This window comes from Saccopteryx bilineata, chromosome 1 (genome assembly GCF_036850765.1).
Source record: "Saccopteryx bilineata isolate mSacBil1 chromosome 1, mSacBil1_pri_phased_curated, whole genome shotgun sequence".
Lineage (NCBI taxonomy): Eukaryota > Metazoa > Chordata > Mammalia > Chiroptera > Emballonuridae > Saccopteryx > Saccopteryx bilineata.
Window position 1 is genome coordinate 227,710,900 of NC_089490.1, and position 22,296 is coordinate 227,733,195.

Consider the following 22,296-nt stretch of genomic DNA (forward strand, 5'->3'; position numbering starts at 1 on the left):
CTGTCCTGCTCCTCATATTTTACTGTAGGTCTGCAAGATGTCACCACTGAGGGAAATGGGTAAAGCGTGCATGCCATCTCTTCCTATAATTTCTTACAACTGCCTTCCTATCACAATCATCTCAAAATAAAAAGTTTAACAGCAACTCTTGGCGGCTGGATAGACTACAAAATAGAATTACCGTTTATTTCCCCATTTATAAGATGCTGCCATGTATAAGACACACCAAAATTTGGAAAAAAAATGTATTACATAAAGTTATTGACTTAAGTTTTATTCATCATAAAATTCAGCCAACTCCTCATCACTGTCAAATGCAAGTAAAAAAATCGTTTTTAGATCTCAAATTTTTCAAAAAAAGGGTGAATCTTATACAAGGGGAAATATGGTAATGTTTTCTATCTTGGATTACTTAATCATTCCCCTTTTTGAAAGCAAAACGTTAGATCAAGAGGCCAAAGAAAGTCATCCTAGGTTCTTCATTACACTGTGATTTCCTCTCAGCACAGAATGGTACACTGGGAAATATATTCAGTATTTATTTTATATAAGGTCTACCAGAAAGTTCTGTTCATTTTTGGAGTAAAACAAAATATAAATTTTTCTTACCGTCAATAAACTTTATTAGATAATATAATTGCCATTATTATTAATGATTTCTTGCCAGCATGAGGGCAATTTGTATATCCCATTTTTAAAAAATGTTTTATCTTTTGATGCGAAAAATTGAACTAGTGCTTGTTTGATATCTTCTTCATTTTTGAATTTTTTGCCCTTCAAAAAATTTTGTAAGGTTATCTCAAAGAATTAAGTTTATAGGGCGCTGGAGTAGGCGGATGTACCAACATCTACCTCCCAGAACCAAAGTGGATTACAAACTAATTTTATGAACTATCATCTGGAAAAACCAACTTTGGACTAAACTAAGAGGACTCTTCAACCAAGGAACACTGAAGAAGCCACACCGAGACTGGTAGGAAAAGTGGAAACGCGGAAACGCGGAGAGGGCTGCCCAGCTCCCCGGAGCGAAAGGCAGCAGGGAGAGACTCGCGTGGCAGGAAGTGAGTTTAGCAGAGGGGAAAAGGTCCTGAGCCCCAGGAACAAAGCACCAGCCTGCAGCCCCAGAGCCCAGAAGAGGCGTAAGGACAGTATTTAGCTGGAAACAAGTCAGGATACTGTTTGTGAGAAAGAGTCTGATTTCTCAGACCCAGGATCCTTCTTAAAGGGACCACGCAGAACATCTCTCTCACAACCACTCACCCGGGGCTCCTGGGGATGGGGGGGGAGGACAGGACCAGAGTAACAGGAAGAGAGTGTAATCTGGGAGGCACAGGGAGAAACATTTTGGGAGATAGCCACCCTAACCCCTGGGACGAGTTACTCCCCAAAGCTGAAGTGACTATTTCCCCTGGAAACAGCAATACTAGCAAAGGGAAGCAGGAGAGCAGCCAAACAAGCTCCCCCGCGGCACTCAGAGCAGAGTCGCATAGAAGGAGGGAGCTTTTGGGTCTACAGTAGTGAGTCTTAGGGTCTGAGCTGCAACGCCCCCACCCACGTGGCTGAGGGCGCACCGGAGGGCGGGCGGCAGTGGGAGACAAAAGTGCAGTTCTGCTGGCAGGGGCGGAAGCCAGCTGGCCACCACTGGGCTCAGGTGTGAGCTCAATCTTGCCTGGCTGGGGAGAAGGGGCGTGCAAAAGCAGTCAAGCTCAGCTGCCGGCAGCCTGTAATCCAGCCTGCGGGAGAAGGGCGGGAACCCCGGAAAGGGTGGAGACCAGCCACTGAGCAAGGGCAGAGGAGCACAGCCTTGCCCCACCCGTGCAACCCAGGTTTGCAGTCTGACTTGGTAGCCGGCTCCTCCCACGAAGGTGGAGCCAAAAGCCCAGAAGAGGCGGAGTTCCGCTACTGAGCTGAGCTTGGGCACGCAGTCCTGCCTGGCGGAAGAGCCAAGGCTAGCAGCCGTTCCTCGAGTGGGCTCCTCCTGCTGCAAGGGCAGGGCGAAAGCCCGGAAACAGGCGGAGAACTGCAGCTGAGCAAAGGTGCTCGCCAGCGCCCTCAGGACCGAGCATAACATCACACACGGAGGCGGGGCATAGCCCAGGGCCACCAACGCTTGTGCACCTGAGCACATGATCACAGCCACTCCCGTGAAGAGAAAATGTGGAGGCAGAGAAATACAACACAAATAAACCAAGAGAAATCCCCAGAAAAGGACCTGCATGAATCAGATATAACCAAATTACCAGATGCAGAGTTTAAAATAACGATTGTTAGGATGCTCAAAGATATTAGAACAACCATAGATGGCCATTACGAAAACCTAAATAAAGAGATAACAAATATAAAAAAGGACATTGAAATAATAAAAAAGAATCAGTCAGAAATGACAAATACAATATCTGAAATAAAGAATACAATGGAAGGAATTAAAAGCAGGATGGATGAAGTAGAGAATCGAATCAGTGAGTTAGAGGACACAATAAATAAAGGCACGGAAGCAGAGCAGAAAAAAGAAAAGAGACTCAAAAAGTCTGAGGAAACTCTTAAGAGAGCTCGGTGACAACATGAAGAGAAATAACGTCCGCATCATTGGGGTTCCTCAAGAAGAAGAGAAAGAACAAGGGATAGAGACTTTGTTCAAACATATTATAGCGGAAAACTTCCCCCAATTAAGGCAGGAAAACATTTCACATGTTCAGGAAGCACAGAGAACCCCATTAAGGAGAAACCCAAAGAAACCAACACCAAGACACATCATAATTAAAATACCAAAGCTAAATAATGAGAAAATATTAAAAGCTGCTAGAGTAAAAAAGACAATCACCTACAAAAAAGCCCCCATAAGGATGACTTCTGACTTCTCAACAGAAACACTTGAGGCCAGAAGGGAATGGCAAGAAATATTCAAAGTAATGCAGAACAAGAACCTACAACCAAGACTACTTTATCCAGCAAGGCTATCATTTAAAATTGAAGGAGAAATAAAAAGCTTTACAGACAAAAAAAAAAAACTCAAGGAATTCACTGCAACCAAACCAAGGCTGCAAGAAATGCTAAGGGACCTGTTGTAAACAGATCAAAGGAAAAAAAGGATATAGCAAAAGAGGAATACAGTTTTAAAGAAAAAAAAATGGCAATAAACAATCACATATCAGTAATAACCTTAAATGTTAATGGATTAAATGATCTGATCAAGAGACATAGGGTAGATGCGTGGATAAGAAAACAGGATCCATACATATGCTGTCTACAAGAAACACACCTTAAATCAAAAGATGCACACAGACTGAAGATAAAAGGATGGAAAAAAATATTTCACGCAAATGGAAATGAAAAAAAGGCTGGGTAGCAATACTTATATCAGACAAAATGGACTTTAAAACAAAGACCATAGTTAGAGATAAAGTGGTCACTACATAATGATAAAGGGAGTAATCCAAAAGGAAGATATAACCATTATAAATATCTACGCACCTAATATAGGAGCACCTAAATATATAAAGCAGACTTTGATGGACTTAAAGGGTGAGATCAACAGCAATACTATAATAGTAGGGGATTTCAACACCCCATTAACATCATTAGATAGATCCTCAAGAAAGAAAATTAACAAAGAAACAGCAGACTTAAAGGACATATTAGATCAACTCAATTTAATAGATATCTTCAGAACCTTTCACCCTAAAACAGCAGAATATACATTCTTTTCAAGCGCTCATGGTACATTCTCTAGAATAGACCACATGTTAGGGCACAAAAGTGGTCTCAACAAATTTAAGAAGATTGAAATCATATCGAGCACTTTCTCTGATCACAATGGCATTAAACTAGAAATCAACCACAATAGAAAAATTGAAAAGGATTCAAACACTTGGAAACTAAATAGCACGTTATTAAATAACGAATGGGTTAACATTGAGATCAAAGAAGAAATTAAAAAATTCCTAGAAACAAACGATAATGAGCATACATCAACTCAAAATTTATGGGACACAGCAAAAGCAGTCCTGAGAGGGAAGTTTATAGCATTACAGGCATACCTCAAGAAGCTAGAAAAAGCTCAAATTAACAACTTAACCCTGCATCTAAAAGAACTAGAAAAAGAACAGCAAGTAAAGCCCAGAGGTAGTAGAAGGAAGAAAATAATAAAGATCAGAGCAGAAATAAATGATATAGAGGTTAAAGAAACAATACAGAGGATCAATGAAATCAGGAGCTGGTTCTCTGAAAAGGTAAACAAGATCGATGAACCTTTAATGAGACTCACCAAGAAAAAAAGAGAGAGGACTCAAATAAATAAAATTAGAAACAAGAGTGGAGAAATAACAACTGACACAACAGAAATACAAAATATTGTAAGAAAATACTATGAAGAACTGTACGCCAAAAAACTAAACAACCTAGATGAAATGAACAAATTCCTTGAATCATATAATCTTCCAAAAATCAATCTGGAAGAATCAGAAAATCTAAACAGACCAATTACAACAAATAAGATTGAAATAGCTATCAAAAAACTCCTAAAAAAGAAAACTCCTGGGCCTAATGGCTTCACAAGTGAATTCTACCAAATATTCAAAGAAGAACTAACTCCTATCCTTCTCAAGCTATTTCAAAAAATTCAAGAGGAATGAAGACTTCCAAGCTCCTTTTATGAGGCGAGCATAATTCTGATTCCAAAACCAGGCAAAGACAACACAAAGAAAGAAAATTATAGGCCAATATCCCTGATGAACTTAGATGCAAAAATCCTCAACAAAATATTAGCAAACCGGATCCAGCAATATATGAAAAAAATCATTCACCATGATCAAGTGGGATTTATTCTTGGGAGGCAAGTCTGGTACAATATTCGCAAATCAATCAATGTGATTCATCACATAAACAAAAGAAAGGAGAAAAACCACATGATAATTTCAATAGATGCAGAAAAAGCATTTGATACCAGCACCCATTCATGATCAAAACTCTCAGCAAAGTGGGAATACAGGGAACATACCTCAACATGATAAAGGCCATCTATGAGAAACCCACAGCCAACATCATACTCAATGGGCAAAAATTAAAAGCAATCCCCTTAAGATCAGGAACAGGGCAGGGGTGCCCCCTTTTACCACTCTTATTGAACATAGTTCTGGAAGTCCTAGCCACAGCAATCAGACAAGAAAAAGAAAAGGCATCCAAATTGGAAAAGAAGAAGTAAAACTATCATTATTTGCAGATGATATGATATTGTATATAGAAAACCCTAAAGTCTCAGTCAAAAAACTATTAGACCTGATAAATGAATTTGGCAAGGTGGCAGGATATAAAATCAATACTCAGAAATCAGAGGCATTTTTATACACTAATAATAAACTGTCAGAAAGAGAAATCAAGGAATCAATCCTTTTACCATTGCAACCAAAAAAATAAAGTACCTAGGAATAAATCTAACCAAGGAGATTAAAGACTTGTACTCAGAAAATTATAAAACATTGATAAAAGAAACCAGGAAAGATACGAATAAGTGGAGGCATATACAGTGCTCATGATTAGGAAAAATAAACATCATTAAAATGTCTATATTACCCAAAGCAATCTATAAATTCAAAGCAATACCGATTAAAATACCAATGACTTACTTCAAAGATATAGAACACATATTCCAAAAATTTATATGGAACCAAAAGAGAACACGAATAGCCTCATCAATCTTGAAAAGGAAGAAAAATGCGGGAGGTATCACACTTTCAGATATCAAGTTATATTATAAGGCCATTGTACTCAAAACAGCATGGTACTGGCATAAGAACAGGCACAATGGAACAGAACAGAGAACCCAGAAATAAACCCACAGCTCTATGGACAACTGATATTTGACAAAGGAGGTAAGACAATACAATGGAGTAAAGACAGCCTCTTCAACAAATGGTGTTGGGAAAATTGGACAGCTACCTGCAAAAAAATGAAACTAGACCACCAACTTACACCACTCACAAAAATAAACTCAAATTGGACAAAAGACTTAAATGTAATGTGTGAAACCATAAGCATCTTAGAAGAAAACATAGGCAGTAAGCTCTCTGACATCTCTCGCAGCAATATATCAATATTTGCTGATTTGTCTCCACAGGCAAGTGAAATAAAAGACAGGATAAACAAATGGGATTATATCAAACTAAAAAGCTTCTGCACAGCTAAAGACAATAAGAACAGAATAAAAAGACAAACTACACAATGGGAGAATATATTTGACATTGCATCTGATAAGGGGTTAATAACCAAAATTTATAAAGAACTTGTAAAACTTAATACCAGGAAGACAAACAATCCAATCCAAAAATGGGCAAAAGAAATGAATAGACACTTCTCCAAAGAGGACACACAGATGGCCAATAGGCATATGAAAAAATGTTCAACATCACTAATGATTAGAGAAATGCAAATTAAAACCACAATGAGATATCACCTCACACCAGTCAGAATGGCGCTCATCAATAAAACAACACAGAATAAGTGCTGGCGAGGATGTGGAGAAAAGGGAACCCTCCTGCACTGCTGGTGGGAATGCAGACTGGTGCAGCCAGTGTGGAAAACAGTATGGAGATTCCTCAAGAAATTAAAAATCCAACTGCCTTTTGACCCAGCTATACCACTGTTAGGAATATACCCCAAGGACATCATAGCACTGTTTCAAAAGAAGAAATGCACCCCCATGTTTATGGCAGCATTGTTCACAATAGCAAAGATCTGGAAACAGCCCAAGTGTCCATCAGAGGACGAGTGGATTAAAAAGCTTTGGTATATATATACTATGGAATACTACTCAGCCATAAGAAATGATGACATAGGATCTTTTACAACAACATGGATGGGCCTTGATAACATTATACTGAGCGAAAGAAGTAAATCAGAAAAAACTAAGAACTATATGATTCCATACATAGGTGGGACATAAAGATGAGACTCAGAGACATGGACAACAGTGTTGGGGTTACAGGGTGGGGGGAGGAGAGGGAGGGGGTTGGGGAGGGAAGAGGCACAAAGATCATGGTTTTTCAGCATTTGCCATATCCCCCCCTTAATCTATAGACAGGCAGCAAATATTTACTTATGGTGTTTCCACTATAAAGACTGTGTCTAGGTCTTAGGAAGATGGCAGTGGAGTAGGTGGACGCACAGACGCCCAGCTCTCAACACCAAACTGGAATACAAATCAATTTACGAAAAATCAGCAAGAAAAACCAACACTGAACTGCAAGAACAGCTCTCAAAAACCAAGGAGCAAAGAGGAAGCCACAATAATCCTGGTAAGGAGTGCCTGAATCTCCTCTGCTTACAGGAACGGCGGGGGGTGGGGGGGTGAGGCTGAGAGCCCAGAGAGGATTTCACAGAGTAAAAAGAGCAGAAACTACTGCTCACAGCCACTTACCTGGTGACCAGGGAGCAAGGTGGGTTGAAAAGACCAGCTTATCTCCCAAGTGGAAAGGACAAGGAGAGGGACAGACTGTGAGGGGCTAAGGTATGCAAGAAACGAAATAAAAAAGCTGACTCATTTGTGCTGGAGGCGGCCATAGCTGGGGGAGGGACTGAAACTTTCACAAAACAGAGCTGAAGTGCTTCCGGATCAGAGATCTCCGGACATCTATCCAGCTCCAATCAGTGCAACAAGACACAGCTGAAAACAAGAAGTGGGGAGGAGGGGCAGTAACTCAGGTCTCCATGGAGATCTGAGATACACCTCCCCCTACTGAAGCTGAGAAAAAACCCTGCCCCCAGTGAGATTAGTTGGTGGAAGAGACCTTCAGCATCTCAGGTTACACCCACAGCATTCCTGGTTACAGTTTCAAGGAAGCCCCCCACTGAGATCAGTTAACAAGACTATCACCTGTTAAGAAAACAAACAAATCAAGACTTCAAAGCTGCCCAAATCCGAAAGTGGATTACAAATAATAGCCGATACCAACCCAAGAAGACCTAGAAATAACACAACTGAAAACTGGAGGCAGACAACACCAAGCCTAGACTCAACCAACTCTACAAATAAAACACCATTATGAGAAGACAAAGGAGTGCAACCCAAATGAAACCACAAGAGACACCTTTGAGAGATGAGCTGAGTGATATGGAAATAATCAAACTTCCAGATGCAGAGTTCAAAATAATGATTGTAACGATGCTTAGGGATCTTAGAACAACAATGGAGGGGCAGTTTGAAAACCTAAATAAAGAAATAGCAAGTATAAAAAAGGATATTGAAATATTAAAAAAGAATCAGTCAGAGCTGACAAATACAATATCAGAAATGAAGACCACAATGGAAGGAATTAAAAACAGGATGGATACAGCTGAGGATCGAATCAGCGAGTTGGAGGACAACTGGAATGAAGGCATGAAAGCAGAGAAGAAAAGAGACTCAAAAAGTCAGAGGAAACAGAGAGCTCTGTGACAACATGAAGAGAAATAACATCCGCATCATAGGGGTTCCTGAAGAAGAAGAAAAAGAACAAGGGATAGAGACTTTGTTCAATCATATCATAACTGAAAACTTCCCTAAATTAATGCAAGAGAAACTCTCACAAGTCCAAGAAGCACAGAGAACTCCATTAAAGAGAAACCCAAAGAAACCTACACCAAGACACATCATAATTAAAATACCAAAGCTAAGCGATAAAGAGAAAATATTAAAAGCTGCAAGAGAAAAAAAAGTTATCACCTACAAAGGAGCCCCCATAAGGATGACATCTGACTTCTCAACAGAAACACTTGAGGCCAGAAGGGAATGGCAAGAAATATTCAAAGTAATGCAGAACAAGAACCTACAACCAAGACTACTTTATCCAGCAAGGCTATCGTTTAAAATTGAAGGAGAAATAAAAAGCTTCCCAGACAAAAAACAACTCAAGGAATTCATTACAACCAAACCAATGCTGCAAGAAATGTTAAGGGGCCTGTTGTAAACAGATCAAAGTTGGAATAGAATATAGCAAAAAAAGGAATACACCTTTAAAGAAGAAAATGGCAATAAACAACTACATATCAATAATAACCTTAAATGTAAATGGATTAAATGATCCAATCAAAAAACATAGGGTAGCTGCGTGGATAAGAAAACAGGATCCATACATATGTTGTCTACAAGAGACACACCTTAGAACAAAAGATACACATAGATTGAAGGTAAAAGGATGGAAAAAAACATTTCATGCAAACGGAAATGAAAAAAAAGCTGGGGTAGCAATACTTATATCAGACAAATTGGACTTTAAAACAAAGGATATAGTAAGAGATAAAGAAGGCCACTACATAATGATAAAGGGAGTAATCCAACAGGAAGATATAACTATTATAAATATCTATGCACCTAATATAGGAGCACCCAAATATATAAAACAGACTTTGATGGATTTAAAGGGCGAGATCAACAGCAATACTATAATAGTAGGGGATTTCAATACCCCACTAACATCACTAGATAGATCCTCAAGAAAGAAAATTAACAAAGAAACAGCAGACTTATTGGAAACACTAGATCAACTCGATTTAATAGATATCTTCAGATCCTTTCACCCTAAAGCAGAAGAATATACATTATTTTCAAGCGCTCATGGTACATTCTCTAGGATAGACCACATGTTAGGGCACAAAAGTGCTCTCAACAAATTTAAGAAGACTGAAATCATATCAAGCACTTTCTCCGATCACAACGGCATGAAACTAGAAATGAATCACAGCAGAAAAGCTCAAAAATTCTCAAACACATGGAAACTAAATAGCAGGGTGTTAAATAATGAATGGATTAAGAATGAGATCAAAGAAGAAATAAAAAAATTCCTAGAAACGAATGACAATGAGCATACAACAACTCAAAATTTATGGGACACAGCGAAAGCAGTGCTGAGAGGGAAGTTCATAGCACTACAGGCACACTTTCAGAAGCTAGAAAAAGCTCAAATAAACAACTTAACCCTGCATCTAAAAGAATTAGAAAAAGAACAGCAAGTAAAGCCCAAATGTAGTAGAAGGAAGGAAATAATAAAGATCAGAGCAGAAATAAATGACATAGAGGCTAAAGAAACAATACAGAGGATCAATGAAACTAGGAGCTGGTTCTTTGAAAAGGTAAACAAGATTGATGAACCTTTAACTAGACTCACCAAGAAAAAGAGAGGACTCAAATAAATAAAATTAGAAATGAGAGAGGAGAAATAACAACTGACACAACAGAAATACAAAATATTGTAAGAAAATACTATGAAGAACTGTATGCCAAAAAACTAAACAACCTAGATGAAATGGACAAATTCCTTGAAACATACAATCTTCCAAAAATCAATCTGGAAGAATCAGAAAACCTAAACAGACCGATTACACCAAATGAGATCAAAACAGTTATCAAAAAACTCCCAACAAAGAAAAGTCCGGGGCCCGATGGCTTCACAACGGAATTCTACCAAATATTCAAAGAAGAACTAACTCCTATCCTTCTCAAACTATTTCAAAAAATTCAAGAGGAAGGAAGACTTCCAAGCTCCTTTTATGAGGCGAGCATAATTCTGATTCCAAAACCAGGCAAAGACAACACAAAGAAAGAAAATTATAGGCCAATATCTCTGATGAATATAGATGCTAAAATCCTCAACAAAATATTAGCAAACCGGATCCAACAATATATGGAAAAAATCATACACCATGATCAAGTGGGATTTATTCTGGGGAGGCAAAGCTGGTACAATATTTGTAAATCAATCAATGTGATTCATCACATAAACAAAAAGAAGGAGAAAAACCATATGATAATTTCAATAGATGCAGAAAAAGCATTTGATAAAGTCCAGCACCCATTCATGATCAAAACTTTCAGCAAAGTGGGAATACAGGGAACATACCTCAACATGATAAAAGCCATCTATGAGAAACCCACAGCCAACATCGTACTCAATGGGCAAAAATTAAAAGCAATACCCTTAAGATCAGGAACAAGGCAGGGGTGCCCCCTTTCACCACTCTTATTTAACATAGTCCTGGAAGTCCTAGCCACAGCAATCAGACAAGAAGAAGAAATAAAAGGCATTCAAGTTGGAAAAGAAGAAGTAAAACTATCATTATTTGCAGATGATATGACATTGTATATAGAAAAGCCTAAAGTCTCAGTCAAAAAACTACTGGACCTGATAAATAAATTCAGCAAAGTGAAAGGATATAAAATCAATACTCAGAAATCAGAAGCATTTTTATACACCAACAATGAACAGTCAGAAAGAGAAATTAAGGAAACAATCCCCTTCACAATTACAACCAAAAAATAAAGTACCTAGGAGTAAACTTAACCAAGGAGACTAAAGACTTGTACTCTGAAAATTACAAAGCATTGATAAAAGAAATCAAGGAAGATACAAACAAGTGGAAGCATATACCGTGCTCATGGTTAGGAAGAATAAACATCATTAAAATGTCTATATTACCCAAAGCAATCTATAAATTCAATGCAATACCAATTAAAATACCAATGACATACTTCAAAGATATAGACCACATATTCCAAAAATTTATATGGAACCAAAAGAGGACACGAATAGCCTCAGCAATCTTAAAAAAGAAGAATAAAGTGGGAGGTATCACACTTCCTGATATCAAGTTATACTACAAGGCCGTTGTACTCAAAACAGCCTGGTACTGGCATAAGAACAGGCATATAGATCAATGGAACAGAACAGAGAACCCAGAAATAAACCCACAGTTCTATGGACAACTGATATTTGACAAAGGAGGTAAGGAAATACAATGGAGTAAAGACAGCCTCTTTAACAAATGGTGTTGGGAAAATTGGACAGCTACCTGCAAAAAAATGAAACTAGATCACCAGCTTACACCACTCACAAAAATAAACTCAAAATGGATAAAAGACTTAAATGTAGGCCATGAAACCATAAGCATCTTAGAAGAAAACATAGGCAGTAAGCTCTCCGACATCTCTCGGAGCAATATATTTGCTGATTTATCTCCACGGGGAAGTGAAATAAAAGACAGGATAAACAAATGGGACTATATCAAACTAAAAAGCTTTTGCACAGCTAAAGACAACAAGAACAGAATAAAAAGACAAACTACACAATGGGAGAACATATTTGACAATACGTCTGATAAGGGGTTAATAACCAAAATTTATAAAGAACTTGTAAAACTCAACACTAGGAAGACAAACAACCCAATCCAAAAATGGGCAAAAGAGATGAATAGACACTTCTCCAAAGAGGACATACAGATGGCCAATAGGCATATGGAAAAAATGCTCAACATCACTAATCATTAGAGAAATGCAAATTAAAACCACAATGAGATATCACCTCACACCAGTCAGAATGGCGCTTATCAACAAAACAACACAGAATAAGTACTGGCGAGGATGTGGAGAAAAGGGAACCCTCCTGCACTGCTGGTGGGAATGCAGACTGGTGCAGCCACTGTGGAAAACAGTATGAAGATTCCTCAAAAATCTGAAAATCGAACTGCCTTTTGACCCAGCTATACCACTGTTAGGAATATACCCCAAGGACACCATAGAACAGCTCGAAAAGGAGAAATGCACCCGCATGTTTGTGGCAGCATTGTTCACAATAGCGAAGATCTGGAAACAGCCCAAGTGTCCGTCAGAGGACGAGTGGATTAAAAAGCTTTGGTATATATATACTATGGAATACTACTCAGCCATAAGAAACGATGACATCGGATCATATACAATAACATGGATGAACCTTGACAACATTATACGGGGTGAAATAAGTAAATCAGAAAAAAAAATCTAAGATGGATCCATACATAGAAGGGACATAAAAATGAGACTCAGAGACATGAACAAGAATGTGATGGCAACAGGGGAGGGAGGTTGGGGGAGGGGGGGAGGGGGTGAAGAAGGAGAGAGGGGTTAGGGGAGGGGAGGGGCACAAAGAAAACCAGATAGAAGGTGACAGAGGACAATTTAACTTTGGGGGAGGGGTATACAGCACAATCAAATGTCAAAATAATCTAGAGATATTTTCTCTCAACATATGTACCCTGATTTATCAATGTCACTGCATTAAATTTAATTAAAAAAAATCAATCAGTAAAAAAAAAAAAAAAAAAAGACTGCTGTCTTAGGGACAAATGCTGATGAACTATTTCAGCAGTTCCTCCTTCTTCAATGACCTATATGTCAACATAGAGCTCCATGTTTCATAGGACATACTCAAGCTCACTCCATGTTCCCTGGAGCTTTTAGCACAAGGGAATGCCCTTTTTTTTTTTCTCTCTTTTTCTTTTTTTTTTTTGTTGTTGTTTTATTTTTTCTTTTATTTATTTTGTGTATTTTTCTAAAGATGGAAATGGGGAGGCAGTCAGACAGACTCCCGCATGCGCCTGAACCGGGATCCGCCTGGCATGCCTACAGGGGGGGGGGGCGGGGATGCTCTGCCCATCTGGGGTGTTGCTCTGTTGCAACCAGAGCCATTCTAGCACCTGAGGCATAGGCCATGGGGCCATCCTTAGTGCCCGGGGTGGCTTTGCTCTGGTGGAGCCTTGGCTGCGGGAGGGGAAGAGAGAGACAGAGAGGAAGGAGAGGGGGAGGGGTGGAGAAGTAGATGGGCACTTCTACTGTGTGCTCTGACTGGGAATCGAACCCGGGAATCCTGCACACCAGGCCAATGCTCTACCACTGAGCCAACCGGCCAGGGCCTAGGAATGCCCTTGTTGAGCAAGCTACCCAAAAGAAAATTATATGGAGCAACCATGACAGACCGAGCAAGTCAGTCTCATACTATTCATCACCAGAACGCTGCAGCCCGGTGTAAACAGTTTCAACTTTCTCGGGAAGCAGCACAGCAGATTGGGAAATCCTGTCCAAGGGGTCCTATACTGCCCCTTCATTTGGAGTTAACCCTCAAGGACCCCTACCAGGACAACTTTGGCAGGTGGATGTTACTCATATACCTTCATTTGGCAAACAGTCGTATGTCCACATTACAGTGGATACATATTCCGGATCTATAGTAACCTCTGTCAGAACAGGAGAGGCTGCTAAGCATGTTATAGCTCATTGTCTGTATGCATTGTTCTATTATTGGATTTCCTAAACTGGCTAAACTGAAAATGCTCCTGCATATGGAGCAAAAGCATTTACTGTATTTTGTCATGCTTACAATCTTTAAAGTTAAGGTATTATTAAAGTGTACTCAGCAAACATTTTAAGGTCAATTAAAAAAAATTTAAAGGGGGTAGTCATATCCTGGAACTCCTACAGGTCTACCATATCATGCTTCTTACTTTAAAAAAAAATTTACATTTCTTTTGAATGCTGATGAACAGGAGACACCAAATCTTTTTCGCCTGCAAACTACTACCTTCTTTATTAGATCCAGCTAATAACACTGTTTTGTCTTTTTCCAAATAGCTCCAGATATATGGAAAAGATTTATATAGGCGGATGGGGATCCTCAAACCCCTCAGCGAGATCTTCTGAGCATGGCTTTTAAGATACCTAGAGGCAGAAAAAGCCCAATAAAGATCAGGGGAACTACCAGCTTTTAGGATACACCCTTAAAGGCTCCAACACCCCAAAGGGGTCTCATAGGATGCCATCTGGGTCCTGCTTCAATAGTGGAAAGGAAGGCCATTGAGCTAAAGCCTGCCAGGCTTACATGCCTCTGTTGTGAGGAAACAGGGACACTGGAAGGTAGGCTTCCCCCTTGCTCCTCTAAGGGAGGGTTCAGTCTCTTCCAGCCCTGTTCCAGCCATCTATGACCTAACCTTGCCCAGAATGCTGGGGTTAGCCACTGAAGGTTGAAGGTGCCCAGGGCCATCGGCCCCATCTATGACACTGTGGATGAGCCTAGGGTATTTCTTCCAAGAAGAAGGTAAACTGATCTCATTTGCACAAGGGCCACTTAACTATGTTTTGCCTGAATAGTCAGGTTTTTTATTCTTCCCTCAAAGATCTCTGTTGTGGGTGTTGATAGAGTCCTATTTTCTGCTGCTTTGCTTAATATATAGTGTTTCCTTTATCCCTCCTACCTCAATGCCCCACTCATATTTCAGGCCGGGACCTACTCCTAATTTAGAGCTCTCTTTCCCCCTTTTGCCAACTTCTATTATGAATCTACCCTTGCCACCCAGCTTAGTGTATCCCAAGGTTCTCTTTACCATGCCACAGTCACAGAGCTCCAGGGAAAAGCAACATGGTCTCATCTCTCCAGGCAGAGGAGAACAGAAGCTCCATATCCACGCATGCTGCAAATGGCCTTTCCAGTCTACCTGAATCATTACCAGCTAGAAGCAGCAGTCATTGGGACTTGGACATGAGCTGCAAAGTATAGAATGGTGACAATTCCAGTGCCATGAGGACTTTTCCTGGATGTGGACTTTTCCTGGACTCCTGCTCCCTGTGAAAGCTCCTAACAGACTGAACTGTGGTTGGGTTGCATTTTTCAGGAATTTGGCATGGTGATGGGGCTAACTTGGACTTGGTGAACATGTTAAGGACACTACTCTTTTATGGATTCTTGCTGTATTAGCCAAGAGTTTGCTTAAAGGCTTTTAATCACTGTAAAAAAATTAGAAGACTGGATAAAGAAGATGGGGCACATATACACCAGGGTATACTATTCAGCTAAAAGTAATGATGACATCGGATCACTTACAGCAGAATGGTGGAATCTTGATAACATTATGTGGAGTGAAATAATTGAATCAGAAAAAAACAAGAACTGCAGGATTCCATACATTGGTGGGACATAAAAACGAGACTAAGAGACATGGACAGGCATGGGGTGGTTACGGGGGGGGGGGAGGGGAGGAGGGAGAGGGGGAGGGGGAGGGGTCCAAATAAAACTGGACAGAGGGTGACAAAGGTCGATCTCTCTTTGGGTGATGGGTATGCAACAGAACTAAATGACAGGATAACCTGGTAATGTTTTCTTTGAATATATGTACCCTGATTTATTGATGTCACCCAATTAAAATAAAAATTTATTTATTAAAAAAAATTTTGTAAGGACAAAAACAAGTGATAGTCAGAGAGTGCTAAGTCCAGGGAATATGGTGGATGTGACAGACATGCTTCTGTAGCATTTCTTCCTTGTTGAAATTCGTAAAAATTACAGTGGCGTAAATGAACTTTATCAGTAGCCGTGGGTACACTATTGCTTCACACATAAGACTAACGTGAATCAACTTTGTTTTAATTTGCTACGTCAGAATGTATACATTAAGTGATAAAAATAGAGAGGCACACATGCGCCAAATAAACATGCTTACGTGTCGAAACTTGTGATAGAAACAGGCAGAAATTTCCGGTAGACCTTATATATATGTGTGTGTGTGTGTGTGTGTGCGCGCGCGCGCGCACACACACACACATTTATATACACACAAATATATAACATGTTTTTTTTTGTTTTTTTGTTTGTTTTTTTTTTCATTTTTTCATTTTTCTGAAGCTGGAAACGGGGAGAGACAGTCAGACAGACTCCCGCATGCGCCCGACCAGGATCCACCTGGCACGCCCACCAGGGGCGACGCTCTGCCCACCAGGGGGCGATGCTCTGCCCATCCTGGGCGTCGCCATATTGCGACCAGAGCCACTCTAGCGCCTGAGGCAGAGGCCACAGAGCCATCCCCAGTGCCCGGGCCATCTCTGCTCCAATGGAGCCTTGGCTGCGGGAGGGGAAGAGAGAGACAGAGAGGAAAGCGCGGCGGAGGGGTGGAGAAGCAAATGGGCGCTTCTCCTGTGTGCCGTGGCCGGGAATCGAACCCGGGTCCTCCACACGCTAGGCCGACGCTCTACCGCTGAGCCAACCGGCCAGGGCTATAACATGTTTAATATATAAAAATATTAGTCATCTTTTAAACATTAGATGCATTAAATTTAATCCTAAAGGTGATGGAATATGACTTTCTAATCACTGAGTGAAAATTAGTTTATGTCTGCTTCCATAGTACATATTTAAAATAATGCTTCCTTCTTCAAATTTCTATAATATATTGCATATCAAGACTTACCTGCTTTTCTCTGTCTTAATTCTTTTAACATTCAATTTCCAAGTGACAAATGCTTTATTCATTCTGAAAAGAAAAATACTTTTTACATTCTATATTCACAAATTGCAATTATATAAAATAAATTTAATAAAGGCTTAGTAATGCTAGAAAATTTTCTAGAACATGTCATATCCATCCTGAGTTACCCAAAGCAAATACTAAAGCACATCACTTTTCTCCCAAACAATCAGAATATAGAACAAAATATAAATGTAAGTACAAGTCATTCCAATTCTCATAAATGTATTATCAATTTAGTTGCAACATTCCAATAAATATAAAAATTATAAAAATACATTCTTTTCCCTTATACAATTATTGGCTATGTTTAAAAGAGACTCATATTTCAAGTAGGGTCAAGACTCAATTTTCAGTGATAATGAAAAGGTACATTGATAGTGGTAAGTAAAAAAAATAATATAATGTATGTCATTTTGATAATATTTAATATATATGCTTTTTTTTTAAAGATGCATTTGTAATTTTAAAAACTCAAAGAACCTAAATGAGAAGGAACTGCAGTTTCCCGGTCATTCATCATCCTCGGCATTCACACGAGCAACAGACGTGTCAGCTGTTTCTGCAGGGCTCCCTCAACTTCCCAAAGTGCATTCTGCTGCCTGTTTCCTGCACTCGTGGAACTCAGTGCCACATCACAGTCTCTCTCAGTGCATTTCCATCTTGATGAAAACACTCTTAAACAAACACTGAGTTGTGTTGTAACACTTATTTATCAAGCTGAGAGCCAGTGGGGAAGGGAAATTGATGGGAAGAGGAGTGCCCAAGTGGCTAGCCAACCAGCCTATCTTAGTGACGCCATTGGCTGACTGTGAATTGAAAGAAGGAGCTATCCAAGTCGTTCAGAAAGAGCTGCAGGATGTCCTTCGAACAGGCATACCCAAGGCCTTAGAAATCAGAAATGCCTCAGATAAATCTAGTAACTTGACCTGAAAAATCAGGTTCCAAAGAGGCATTCTAAACAAGTTCCTAGCTCACTTTAATTCGGACTCATGGAGTCGTGGTGCCTTAGGACTCTAGCAGAACCCTGGAAACCCAGATGATTTCTAGGGGAACCCAATGACATTGCAGTGAGTGTCAGGCCTAGGCCACCAAACTAACACTCCAAAAAGTCTCAAGAGGGAAAAGGCTAATGACGATGCCCAAGTCACCCCTCCACTGTAACACAGCATCACCAGCTTGTCATTAACTTCATATTTATCTTATTTTTATATTGGAAATGTTACTTGTTATGAGTGATTAAAAAAAACTTCATAAAATCCATTACAAATAAAATTTAAAGATCAAATAAAACTACAAGTTTTAACCTGGCTAAAATTGAACATATTTTTCTTAATGTGAATAAAGAAAAGGAATGATTTTCTCTGAAGCCAGATGTCATAGAAAAAGATGACTCTTGTCCCCATTCCAAGTAGGTTTCAAAGGTTTATTCGATGAAAATTATTTAGAGCAGAATGGACCCTGAGGATTTATTACAAGGCCAAGGATAACCGTGGAAAGTCCAACAGTGACTGAGTTCAAATAAATACAGACAATAATATTTTGGCTGATGGAAGTTGGTAATTTTTTTTTTCTTAAGTGAGAAGCGGGGAGGCAGAGAGACAGACTCCCGCATGTGCCCTGACTGGGATCTACCTGGTAAGCCCTCTATGGATAGTGCTCTGCCCATCTGAGGCTGTTGCTCTGTTGTTCAGCACCCAAGCTATTTCAGCATATGAGACGGAGGTCATGGAGCCATCCTCAGTGCCCAGGGCCAACTTGCTCCAACCAAGCCATGGCTGTGGGAGAGGGAAGAGAGAGAGAAGGGGCAGGGGAAGGGTGGAGAAGCAAATGGTCACTTCTCCTGTGTGCTGTGACCAGGAATCAAATCCAGGATATCCACATGCTGGGCTGACAATCTACCACTGAGCCAACCAGCCAGGGCCAAAGCTTTGATAATTCAAAATCAGAAACATCTAGCTTTCCTATGAGTGTCTCATTTACAGAGATGCAACTGTCATGTATTTTCTGCAAAAGGAACCTTTCATAATTACACAATCATTCTGCATGTGACTTAGGTTCCAGACAATAACCAGCTACCCACCTCTTTGATACTTCAGTCACACCATTTCCACCTTTGAACACACACTAAACTTGTTCCTGCCTCAAAACTTCTGAACTTGCTATATTCTGTCTGAAACTATTCCCTCTCAAGATCCCACAGGGATATGTTTATCAGCCATCCTATTTAAAGTAGCAACACATACACCTGTTTTATTTCTGTTTTATCTACCTTTCTGGCTCTTATCACTAACTGAAATTCTTATTTACTTACATATTATCTATCTCCTTCTATCGAATATAAGTTCTATAGGTACAGAGACCTTGTACATTTTGCACATGGTTGTTTCTCCAGGGCCCCTAACAGTGGGACAGAACGGGTACACAAATATTTGTTCAGTTACATGAATAATTTCTTGGCCACAAAATCCTTTCACTCCTGTTACAGAAAATTTTCTCTTAGTTATTGCAACTATTTACAATATTAAATGTAACAATTTAAAATATTTCCCTCTTTCCCTAGTCCCCAGCAGATAGCAGCAGACCACAAGAAAAGACAGACATTAGAAAGGAAATTTAAAAACTGTAAAACTAGATACAGACACTAAAAGAACATCAGTCTGGGATTACTTTGTGAGGGATCAAAGAGTCTTGGTAATCCTGATGTGATGTTAGAGAAACTTATAACTAGACATATATACATTTTTTGACAGAGACAAAGAGAGGGACAGATAGAGACACAGACAGGAAGGGAGAGAGATGAAACGCATCAATTCTTCGTTGAGGCTTTGTTGAGTTGTTCATTGATTGCTTTCTCATATGTGCCTTGACGGGGAGGGGGAGGGTCCAGCAGAGCAAGTGACCCCTTGCTAAAGCCAGCGATCTTGGGGTCAAGCCAGTGATCTTTGGGCTCAAGCCAGTGACCACAGGGTCATGTCTATGATCCCATGCTCAAGCCAGCAACCCTGCACTCAAGCTGATGAGGCCATGTTCATTCCTGCAACCTCGGGGTTTTGAACCTGGGTGGTCTGCATCCCAGTCTGACGCTCTATCTACTGTGCCATCGCCTGGTCAGGCTAGAAAGATTTTTAAATGATGACCTTGAATCAACAAGCTGCCCTAAGCTCCCAATCCTGTTTCATTTTTCTTTATAATATTTCATCTTCATCTGATATTTGCATATATACATGTTTTTTATTCTCTCTCACCCACTGTAACCTAAGTTCCTTAAGAGCAGGATAATTATTTGATTTGTTCAACAGCATCTAGAATAATGTCTGGTTTGTGGCAGACTCTCAATAAACATTCATTTAATAAATAAATGCATGAAAAACAAAAGGTAAATTAAGATCATTATAGTCTAAGTTTGCTTGAGTTTTAAAATATCTTTTTCTTTAAATATATTGCTCACAAAAATTAGGAGATATTTCAAAATGAATATGAAGCAATTAAAAATAGAAGTATTTGATATTTTTATTAAAGATTATCAAAAAAGCAAACAAGTCAAAGAAAGTTGTTTGATTATGCAAATGAGATGCAAAACCAACTTTTATTTCATTGGTGAAAACTGCACTATACAAAAGGCTGAAAGTACTGGAGTAACTGCACATTTCCTGATCCCCTAATTTTTGTGAGCAGCGTGTTTATCCAAAATGATAAAAGTTAAGACTTGCAATACTTAAATTGGTAAGCTTCCTTTATCTAATTTTTTTTTATGGACTACGCCATTTCCTCTGTAATTCCCCATAAATATGGCATGACAGTAACTAGCAGAACCCAAATGTCATCCAGCTGATCGCTATTTCAAAAGGATCATATTACAAAAAAAGATTTCAGTTTAATTCATCTCACCGAAAATTGGAAAAGATCTTGAATTGCTGTAATAAATAGTAAGATCTCCTTTGCAGCAGCCATTCCACAGTTGGTTCGAGTTCCACTTCTTCTATACCACCTATTCTGGCAATCTGTAAATGTAAAGCACAGAGACAGGATTTTATTTCTAAAAGACAAAGAAACAAAAACAAGACAAAACAAAAAAACCCTCTGCCATATTCAATTAAGAAAGCCTGTATTTGGCTCAGAAGTACGTGTCTTTGTAATTAAGCCTTTTCCCTGACCTCCACCTCATCTGCACCCAAATTTGATTTCCATTCCTTGTGTCTAACCTTTGAAACGAACGAAGCAGAAACAGTCCAAAATTCTTTGCAATATTTAGCTCTGTGGGCAGAGACTACCTGAAGATCATACGGGTAATAAAGGACTTTAGGGTTCTCCCGAGGAAGGCAATATACAAATTCTCCACCATCTTTCAAAGGTTCCTGAGGTTAAAAAAAAAATGTTTTTAATGAACTTGACCAAATCAAGTAGTAAAATGCACCACAATAATATAGTTAAGGGATTACGACAAAGATAGCCTCAAAAGCCTAAAATATGTATTACTGGCCCTTTCAGAAAAAGTGTGCTGACCCCTGGTTTAGCACAGGGGCTCTCAATTGTGCATCAGAATCACTTGCAGAGCTTAGTAAAATGCTGCTTGCTGACCTCGACCCTGGAGTCTCTGAATCAGGAGGTCTGGGGTCTGGGGTGGAGATGGGAGCATGCATTTTAGGAAGTCCTAGGATGCCAGTGCTGCCCGCCTGGGGCTGCACTTTGAGAATCCCTGATCTGAAAGTCCTGTTCAGTCTTAGATCACCTGTGAAGACAAGATCGCAGGAGGCAGACCTCAGTTCTTACCACAAGTTGTGCCCTCCGGTCATGGGACCTTAGAAAAGATAAGATTTCTCTGAAGAGTCTAATGGGTAAGGAGAAAATGGAAAGAATAAGGAAATACACAGATAATGAAATAGAAAGTCAAGTACGAGGGAGAGAGAGGACTGAATGTTACAAAAGCATGTTGGGATTTTTCTTTTTTCTTTTTCTTTATTTTTTCCATTGATTTGGGGGGCAGGGAGAAGTATCAAATCATTTCACTTAGTCTTTCCATTTTAGTTGTGCATTTGCTAATTGCTTCTCGTACATGCCCTGACCAAGGTCAAACCTATGATCTCTGGCATATTGGGTCGACATTTTATCCACTGAGCCATCCAGCCAGGGCCAGGACTTCTTTTTAAATCACAAAAAACTGATAAACAAACATAAGAGTAGATTCAAATTTCAGGCTGGTGTCTCATCTGATCTCCATTCTTT

The 22,296-nt window shown here is 39.5% G+C and overlaps 1 protein-coding gene across 1 annotated transcript in view; it reads right to left on the minus strand.

Moving 5' to 3' along the window:
* DNAH14 (dynein axonemal heavy chain 14) overlaps positions 1-22,296 on the minus strand; it is a 207,252-nt gene that overhangs the window by 175,273 nt on the left and 9,683 nt on the right. The window contains exons 5-7 of the mRNA XM_066252726.1: positions 21,276-21,428; positions 20,962-21,074; positions 17,014-17,076 (exon numbers count right to left, since the gene is read on the minus strand). Coding sequence (XP_066108823.1) covers positions 17,014-17,076; positions 20,962-21,074; positions 21,276-21,428 — 329 coding nt within the window. The remainder of the gene's footprint in view (positions 1-17,013; positions 17,077-20,961; positions 21,075-21,275; positions 21,429-22,296) is intronic.